The 10,196-nt window shown below is 40.1% G+C and overlaps 1 protein-coding gene across 1 annotated transcript in view; it reads right to left on the reverse strand.

Annotated features, from left to right (window-relative positions):
• The window catches only part of PSD2 (pleckstrin and Sec7 domain containing 2), a gene marked incomplete at both ends in the record, with an annotated part of 70,819 nt that extends 63,401 nt beyond the window's left edge, over positions 1-7,418 (reverse strand). Inside the window, 3 exons of the mRNA XM_083360291.1 lie at positions 1,791-1,985; positions 4,440-4,928; positions 7,021-7,418. Of these exons, the coding sequence (XP_083216417.1) occupies positions 1,791-1,985; positions 4,440-4,928; positions 7,021-7,418 (1,082 nt within the window). The remainder of the gene's footprint in view (positions 1-1,790; positions 1,986-4,439; positions 4,929-7,020) is intronic.
• Between the last annotated feature and the right edge of the window lie 2,778 nt (positions 7,419-10,196).

Consider the following 10,196-nt stretch of genomic DNA (forward strand, 5'->3'; position numbering starts at 1 on the left):
CACTTATGTAAATCTGATCCATCCATTTTCTAGACAAAATGCTTTTTAAAAAGGGAAATATTTATTTCTTGCAAGATATAGACATATAAGACGTACACAGAGACAACATCAGGCTTCATCTTAGTTTGTAAAAAAAATATTATCCTCGTAACACTCTTTGATGCAAGCTACACTGTCATTTAGAAAGGAAAAAGAAAAACAGAATCAGAGAGAGAGAGAGAACCTCTTCCTGGTTCCTGGTAGCAGTTTCATTACTGCTAGATCCACTGTGCATTTCCACCTTCATCATCACAACTTGTGGGCAGTTGGTGTTGTTGTTGTTGTTAGCTGCGAAGTCGTGTCCGACCCATCGCGACCCTATGGACAACATTCCTCCAGGCCTTCCTGTCCTCTACCATCTTCTGGAGTCCATTTAAGCTCACGCCTACTGCTTCAGTGACTCCATCCAGCCACCTCATTCTCTGTCGTCCCCTTCTTCTCTTGCCCTCGATCTTTCCCAGCATTAGGCTCTTCTCTAGTGAGTCCTTCCTTCTCATTAGGTGGCCAAAGTACTTGAGTTTTAGCTTCAGGATCTGGCCTTCTAAAGAGCAGTCAGGATTGATCTCCTCTAGGACTGACCGGTTTGATCGCCTTGCGGTCCAAGGGACTCGCAGGAGTCTTCTCCAGCACCACAGTTCAAAGGCCTCAATTCTTTGGCGCTCAGCCTTTCTTATGGTCCAACTTTCACTGCCATACGTTGCAACTGGGAAGACCATAGCCTTGACTATACGCACTTTTGTTGACAGGGTGATGTCTCTGCTTTTTAGTGTGCTGTCTAGATTTGCCATGGCTTTCCTCCCCAGGAGCAAGCGTCTTTTAATTTCTTGGCTACAGTCCCCATCTGCAGTGATCTTGGAGCCCAGGAAAATAAAATCTGTCACTACCTCCATTTCTTCCCCATCTATTTGCCAGGAATTGAGAGGGCCAGATGCCATGATCTTGGTTTTCTTAATGTTAAGTTTCAACCCAAGTTTTGCACTCTCCTTCTTCACCTGTAACAAGAGGCTCTTTAGTTCTTCTTCACTTTCTGCCATTAGAGTGGTATCATCTGCATATCTTAGGTTGTTGATATTTCTTCCGGCAATCTTAATTCCAACTTTTGATTCATCTAGCCCTGCCTTTCTCATGATGTGCTCTGCATATAAGTTAAATAGGCAGGGCGACAGTATACAGCCTTGCCGGACTCCTTTCCCAATTTTGAACCAATCAGTGGTTCCGTGTCCAGTTCTCACTGTTGCTTCTTGACCCGCATATAGGTTTCTCAAGAGACAAATAAGATGGTCTGGTACTCCCATCTCTTTAAGAACTTGCCACAGTTTGTTATGATCCACACAATCAAAGGCTTTAGCATAGTCAATGAAGCAGAAGTAGATGTTTTTCTGGAACTCCCTAGCTTTCTCCATGATCCAGCGTATTGGTAGCCATGGTAGCCATTGGTAGCCATTGGTAGCCATTGGTAGGCAGCCATTGGTAGGCAGCCATTGGTAGGCAGCCATTGGTAGCCATTGGTAGGCAGTTGGTAGCCATGACCAATTTTATTTTTCATTCACGTTGCATTACCTTTAACTGACATATCTATTCACAATCTATCCCAAATCAGTAAGTTATCTGCAAGTAGCTGCAGTTGAGTGCTAGAGCAGTTGTTGCACAATCAGAAGCTCTTCATTGGACAAAGGGACCCCGGTTTTTTTTTTTTTACAAAAGGTAACAATCAATTACTAGAATTATGTTATCCCTCTGCCCCCACTTACTTCTTGCCCAACTGGCGGGCCACATCACAGTGCTTGAATCCTTCAAGATTGTACAGCCTTTTAGCCAATCTTTTGGCAGCCTCACTGTGTGCCTTGCAGCCATTGATAAGAGTGTCTGTGCTGCCCTGGTCAAGTTGCTCTGTGCTGCCCATATCAGAATCTGAATCCAAAAGGCCATCTTTCATGTTGGCATCACTAGAACAACAAAAAAATAATTTTAATAAGTGACACTATGCTCAGATGTCAAATATCTGGGAAACCCAGAATTGCTTCCTCTTCCTACTCTTCAATTAGAATGTATCACATTTTTAAATCTATTGTTCTCTGATATTTTGACTTTTAAAAATTACTGTTATTTTTGTATTTTAGAAGTTACCGTTAAAGTTAATTTTGGCCATTGATGCTGTGTTTTGTGTGAGTTTAAGAATGTAAACAGGAGTTAGTAGGAGACAAACAACTCTTATTCTCATCTTTAACCCCAGAAACATTGCAGTAGCATAAGTAACCCTGAAAATGGTCAATAAGGTGCCTTCGGGACCTTGAGGATGGAAAATGCCACAAACTGATGATCAGAAGCCTCCAGGTTCTGCTTCCACCCTTAAAAGCCTTGTAGTAACATCATCATGACATTGGACAGTCTCTTGCAACATCTTGGAAGACCAGGAGCCTCAACTGCAGTCTTGGAATCCTGAAACATTGCTAACGAACAATGCAACTTGCCACTGTGTTCCTCAGTGAAAAGAAATGGGACAGCTCTTCCTTCTTTCATTCTTGCACCTATAATTGGTTGAGGGGAGGAATAAAAGGTGCTGGCAGTGAATGCCAACAGAGAGCAGGGGTTGGGTGGGACTAGTTCAGTGACAAATAAGCCTTACGATTATCCATCCCTATTGTAAAACATCTGATAAATGCATTTTAATGCTTAAGGCAGGAATAATTGTCTGCAGCAAGAGCTTTTTCAGAGTCCACAAAATTACAATTTGGCAAAATGACTCTCCGCAAATACAACTGAAACATAAACTGATAAGAAAAGATGTTACCCACTGATGTTAACATCATTTGTATAAACGCTACAAAAATATTTACATTTAACTTTGTATGTATTGAAAATACCAAGAATTGTATTTACTCAATGTTGGCAAAAGGAAAATACTATTCGAAGAAGAGAAGATCAAGGAAATGTATCACTAACTAGTATGTTGATTATGGAAACATAGAACCCTAACTATTATTGATTGTTGTTAAATATATGAATCCAAACAACACATTGTTTACCAAGTAGTAAAGATTGTTATTGTAAAAAAATAAAATAAAATGTATTTTAAAAAATTACAGTTTGGCCAACCTTCGTTCAACTGTTGAAAAATCTTTATCCTGCACTTTTAAAACTTTATTTTTTTTTAAAGAAATAGACCAGCCATCTTAGCAGTCAGCAGCTCAACAAAAATGGGTGCCCAAGCCCAAGGGAAGAGGCATGGCAAGCAGACACAGCCAAACACAGCTGTGGCTATTAACTAAATTAGAATGAAGTACTGGAAACAATCTGCTCTGAAAGGTGGGAAGTGGCTTGGATTATTTTTGAATTGTTGCTAGAAAAGACATGTTGAAAATGGAGTAGGAAAAGAGCATTGTGCGCGTTCCTGCACTCCAGAAGAGATGGGTGACACATACTGTATTGGCAACAACTTAAGAGAGGTGTGTGGATATGTTCAAAGTGTAAAAGGTAGAAAAGAAATTTTTGAATTCTGTTAGCCTATTATTATAAAAGTAATTTGTAAACTAGTACCTTAATGCGTTGTGGCTGACTTTTAGACATTTGTAAACATGTCCTATATTCTATTAAATCTCTTTACCGACTCTTGGGATTTAACCTGTTTTCTTAAACTAGATTTTGCATTGACTTTCAGCATGCATATTGTACACTTGAAAATGGAAGACAATGAGACTGATATATTTGTATGGTGCAAAAGGAACCCACAAATATCCTAACCACCACCATCCTATCAGAACCTATCATTCCCCCCCAACTAATCTCAACTGTCAATAACTGTCCTTCCATCTCCAACACCATCCAATCCACTTTCATGAGAGAAAGCGAAAGTCTTCTTTTTCTTCAAAAAAATCAATCTAGTTGCCTTTTCAAAAATAAAACCACTTTTGATATAGCTTGCACACTTCAGGAATTGAAGATTATTTGCTTTGCCTTACTACGTATATACGTGTATATCATATGGAATTAATTAGGGCTTTCAGCCCAAAAAATGTATTTAAAGTATTCATTAAATATAAATACTGTTAAATGTTATCACAGTTTTAATATAGTAACAGTACAAATATTACTGAAAGTCTAAGATAATAATTTAATCAACTAAAAGTTAAAAAAACCAACTTTTGAAGGGGAAAGGTTGGTTAACACAGATAGAAGAAGAAAACAGAGACAATGACAAAGTGCACAAATATGAAATGGCTTAAACTAACAATTCTTAGCCATAGTGATTAGACTTCATCCCATCAAACAGTAAATCAACAGAAGTTATCATCCCCACTAATTAATTTACCAGTGGAATCAATTAAAACTAGTATTGTGTCTGTGATTACATGCTAAGCATGCAATTAAATAATAGCTATAGTCTGAGTAAAGCCAATTACCTGATTGAATTACTAAATTTTGGAAGCTTTTCTTCCAGCTGTTCCATGTGATAGCCGTTAGGAATATTTTTCAGTGATACTTGGCTCAGCACATTCTCAGACTGGCTGCTGGTGATGGAGTTCTTCAGGGGACTCCCCAAATCGCCGTCCATAACCCTTGCCATCATTTCACCCTGTTTCTCTGTTGCCCTGGGTTCCAGAACTTCCTTCTGGTTAGTGAGGAATTTCTGTTCTGAAAATTCAGAACTTTCTTTGGTTCTTTGCTGAATAAGAGGTGTGAGTGGAGCTTCAAAGCTAACACAGCTGTCTGTCTCATCTGTAAGGGAGAGCACATCCAAGGAGTCCAGGCTGCTGTAGTATGTGCCCTTCATAAGGTCAGATTCCACAATTTTTTCAAAAGTAGAGCTGAATCCATCCCTGATGTCTTTAAATGCAAAATCTTCCCTGTCGTAACTGCTGCAACGGAGCTTAGATTCTGCGACAATCAAGCTGAAATAGGAGGAGACTTCGGATCAGTTAAAAATTTGTGCACAGTAGATGCTATTTTTGTAGACTCTGAGGAGGTGATTTAGGACAAAAGATTGCAATTGCAAAGAAATGATGTAATTCAACATTTGCAGTTTATTTATTTATTTATTTAGATTTATATACCGCCCCTCTCCCTCTCTTTTATTTTTGCCAGAATCTAGATTCAAATCCATTTTATGGTAGCACAGGTAAATTATTATGCTTAATAATTCCTTCTCTATTTTCAAGAATGGAAAAGACAAATAGAGTGCTTGATTTCTTAAAAATTTCTACAGCATGCTGAAGAGGCAAGATGTTGTCCGTGAAGAGTGGCCACTGACCATAAGAGATAGTTGAATACTTAGAAAAATAATCCAATTTAGCTCTTACTAAATCTGCTTTCATTTCATATGCTCCCAACATTTTGTTGTTCAGGAAATCAATAAAGACCTGTTTGTTCTGCCAGACATTGGGAAAAGAGTGGTTGTGAAGTCCCTTTTAGCCCGGAATTTTTGCTTTTCCAGTAAGTTGCATTCTTTATATCAGGGGTCTTCAAACTTGGTCCTTTTATGACTTGTGGACTTCAACTCCCAGAATTCCTCAGCCACGCATGCTGGCTGAGGAATTCTGGGAATTGAAGTCCACAAGTCATAAAAGGGCCAAGTTTGAAGACCCCTGTTTTATATGCTGGAGTTTTTCTTTAACTGTCAGAATTCAGAGTTGTTTAGGAGGTGGATGACCTATAAATTAAATGAATAAGACTTGGAAAATTGAAGCATTCCATCCCCTAGCGAGAGTTTAAGAGATCTCTGTGTTTCATCAGATGAGCAAAATATTTGCATCGTGCATTATAGAATCGGTATAGAATGTATTGAATCAGTAAAGTGTTTCTAACTTTCCAATTAAAGAAGAAAGGGGGGGAGAGAGTCCTTTAATTTGTTTTAAAACCACGGGCCACTTGTTTTTGTTGCTGTGTTTTTTTTTAATAACATAAGTCATCTCCAGGCATAGTTGCCTTTTCAGTGGGGATTAATTGTTGACAACTTCAGATTGTGACAGGGAGCCCCTGATGCTCCATTTCCTAAGACACATCTATCAGGCTCTCAAATCAGTTCCTCTCTACACTCTCCAAGAAAAATGAAAAGCATAGGGCTGGGCCAACTTTTAGAAAGCATCTTTCATAATACTCTTTTAACAATTCCCATAAAGCAAGATCAGATGCTTAAAATGTTTTCATAAAAGCCCCCCCCCGTCCTGAGACCAGATCCGATATTTAACAGAGAAATCTATATTAGCCTACTATGCCCTTCAAAGTGCTTACTATCATTTCTCTTAGAATTCCTGTCAAAGACAGCAGAGGTTCATAGCCTAAGGCAGGGGTAGGCAACCTTGGCTCTTTTATGACTCGTGGACTTCAACTCCCAGAATTCCTGAGCCAGCATTCTGGGAGTTGAAGTCCACGAGTCACAAAAGAGACAAGGTTGCCTACCCCTGACCTAAGACATCTAGTGACACCCAATAACTGTTCCCAAGTTAATGTGCCCTCCTTTTAAATTATAAGTCACTGCAAAAAGTTACTTTTGAACTAATGGCAGTTACCAAATTCTTGCTTTAGAATAATCTTGGGATTATTCTAAAGTGACAAGGAATTTTGAAGAATTACTGAAAAATAAGCATTAATTGAAGTAGTAAATGAATGCTAAACTCTGCTGTTCCTTAGAATGAAAAATAATTCCACGATGAAGCCTTCTGAAAATACATTCTAGAACTTCATTCCTACTGGATCAAAGGAAAGATGAATGGTAGCAGAAATTGCTTCTCTTCTTTTAAAGAAAAACCATGTTTTCCAGAATGTTTTAGCAGAGGCAGGCTATCATTAAAGGAAACAAAGCAAATACGCAAAAATCTGCCCTTTACTTAAAAAGCGTATTTTCTCTCATCTTAACCCTCTTGCAAATTTTCCTTCAGATTTTTAATTCAAAAGCGGAGGAAATATTGGACAGAAAGTGTGCCCCGTAATCCGGCAGATAAGCAGAGCGGACTTACCCATCGTCCACTCATCCCTAGTTGTTACCTTATGTGCTCTTCTCCATCCTCCGGATAAAACAGCTCAGCAACATCCCGACATGATTGCAAACCATGATGCTTGCTTCTGTCATTGAGAAACAACTCATTTGCCAAGAGGTTCTCTTTGAAAGCAGCACTGCCAGTCCTTGGAGTGGATGGGGTTTGTGCTCTGTCTTTATCGTTCTCTGTACCAGCCTTAGATTCAGCAGGTAACCCATTTATATGCACTATGCTGCTGGTGCTGTCACCGTTGGTTCCTAATTGTTCTTGCTGACCATTTCTCTTCTGCACACTCATTTCCTGCCACGCGTCTATTTCCACTTCCTGATGTTGGCTTGCATTATCCTGGCAGTCATCATCTGCCTGGGTTCTGAAAGACTTGGTGTCATTCTGCACACTGGGCATGATAGCTGGAGCATCCGTAGGCTCTGTGAGTTGCTCCCTCTCATTAGAGGTGATGGTGGCTAATTGAAACCCAAAGGTACTTGATTCATTACACTCTGCAGTTGGCAGTGGAATTTTTCCACTCATCTTCTACTGATTCTAGCTTGTCCCGGACTCCTCTGCCTTCTTTCTTGATTGTAACCCTCTAGCCTGCTATGACAAGAAAATAGTAAATTACCTGAATCTGTTACAAAGTGACTTAAAAAAACTGAATTTCTTAAAATAACGGTAACAGAAAATAGTGGTAACATTTTAAAACATCAAAATATATAAATCTGACAACTGTGGACACTCCTGCAGATGATGAGATACTGCAGCCCACACACTTGCTGATAGCATAATAATTGCTTATTGTAATTATCCTTCACACAGTTCTAATGCTTCACAAAATTAATTATTGAAAACTAAAGACAGTAGCAGGTGGGGTGAAATCACAGCAGGTAAAAAAAGTAAGGCGGTGCAGCATTTCGGATTGAAAGTCAAAAAGGTGCTTTGGTGCACAGGGGATGTAAACTTAATCCTGGTCTACATCTCCTTAAAACAGCTGTGCCTTTTCCCAGGATCAAGCAAAATGGGATTTGCTCTAAAGTTCTCTATTTGTGTCCCTGCACCCTCTGAAGCTATCAAATATGGAGTCCCGCAGAAGCTTAAGATAAGATAAGATAAATCTTTATTGTCATTTTTTACTGAGGGCACAACGGCACACATCAAAAATGAAATTTAGTTGCCCACTCTCCAAGTGAAACACATACATGACACATACCTAAAACACACTATATACAACATATGTATAGACCCACACCCCTACATATACATAACAATAAAATATTAAATACTGTCCATCTTGAATATATAATGGAAATTACAATTATTCATTGTAGCCCTTGAAATAGAAAGCTATTGCCAACTTCCAGAAGGTTGTTAACAAAAAGTAAAGATCTTTCCTTGGAAGGAAATTTCAGAGCCTTTCTAAGACCCTCTCCCTGAGGCTAACTAGAGAGATCTCAATGCCTCCAAGAAAGATCTGAAGAAATGAAGAGTTCAAATAGGAGACATAACTTTTTCAAATATTTGCATCATAAATTGTGAGCTTGTTCTAAACCATTCAGGTCAACAGAATTCTTTAAGTTGCTGCAGTTTCGAGTTATTCTACTTCACTAGTATTAATAAACAGTCTAGACTAGTGGTTCTTAACCTGTGGTCTGTGGACCCTGGGGTGTGTGTGCGATGTCATCACAGAGGGTCTGCAAATGCTTAAAGAAATGAAATGTTATGATTTAAATGAAATGTTATGATTTAAATCTTCAGTTAAGTCTTGGTGGTCTGTGGCCATAGTCCGTGGCCATAAAAGGTACTGAAAGGGTGTCCATGGTGAGGAAAAGGTTGAGATTCACTGTTCTAGACCAGGGCTTTTTAACCAGTGGTATGGGTACCACCTGTGGTACATTGGCACCTGGCAGGTGGTACACGACCATCCTAGAAAAGTGGTAGCTGGGGAGGGGAATGAGCTGAAATGGTGGCAGCACTGCACAAGCCTGAGCAAGAGATGGCTGGAGCTGCAGGGCTGTCAGGGCTGAGTGGAAGCACCAGGATCAACGCTTCTTCGGGGCTGTCAGGGCTCAGCGGAAGCGCCAGGATCAGCACCAGGCTCCAGCTGGAGCTCGGCGCTGTTCTTGGCGCTTCTGCTGAGCCCAGATTCAGATACTTGGCAACTGATTCATATTTATGACAGTCACAGTGTCCCAGGGTCATGTGAAGTGGCCAAAACCTGCTGCAACCACCCAGCAGATGGGGGGGGAATAAAAACCAAACATCCCCCCACCCCACCCCTGCTGCCAATCCTCAACAGAAATGTTCTCAACAATGAAAACCCTGGACAGGAGGAAGAGCGCCACCGGGCGGGCAGGCAGGTAGGTGTCTTGCTCAGCTGTGGCTTGGGGGACACTTTTTTCAGTTCCATTGTAACTTCAAACAGTCACTAAGCGAACTGTTGTAAGTCAAGGACTACCTGGACTTCATCACTCCTTTTTTGGGAGGGCGGGGTCATCAAGTTTTTGACACCTTGCTAAGCGACTGGTGGTACTCGGATGTTGCCATATCCTAAAAGTGGTACACTGGGTGAAAAGGTTGAAAAGCCCTGTTCTAGACCATTTTTTATTCCTAAATGCTGTTCTGTCTATTTCAGTTAGAATGGATTTTTGCAGTAATTGGAATGCTGTATTTTCCTTCTGATTTCAAAGATCTTGAATTCAGCCTAGAAGCAACTGAAAACCAAAAAATCACAATTCACTCTTTTTTCAGATTGCTCTATTATGTAACTGTTCACATTCTTAAACAGTTAGATGAGAGGATTGAAGAGGCGCTCATCAAATCTGCGGATGAAGTAAAGCTGGGGGGAATTCAGAAGGTAGACTCAAGATTTTGACAGACTTGAGCATTGGACCCTATCCAACAAGATACAGTTCAGCGGCAAGAAAACTAAGGTCTTGCATGTAGGCAGGAAAAACCAAATGCACAAGTATAGGATAGTAAGTGTATGTCTAAAAAGTCATGCTTATGAGAGGGATCTAGGTGTCTTGGTGGATGACCACTTAAGTATGATTCAGCAGTGTGTTGCAGCAGCCAAAAAGCAAACACAGTGGTGGGACACACCAACAAGGAGATAGTATCGCAGTTCTATGCACTAGTGAGGCCACATTTGGAATATTGCATCCAATTCTTGTCACCACAATACGAAAA

Source organism: Vipera ursinii (genome assembly GCF_947247035.1).
Source record: "Vipera ursinii genome assembly, chromosome: 3".
Classification (NCBI taxonomy): domain Eukaryota; kingdom Metazoa; phylum Chordata; class Lepidosauria; order Squamata; family Viperidae; genus Vipera; species Vipera ursinii.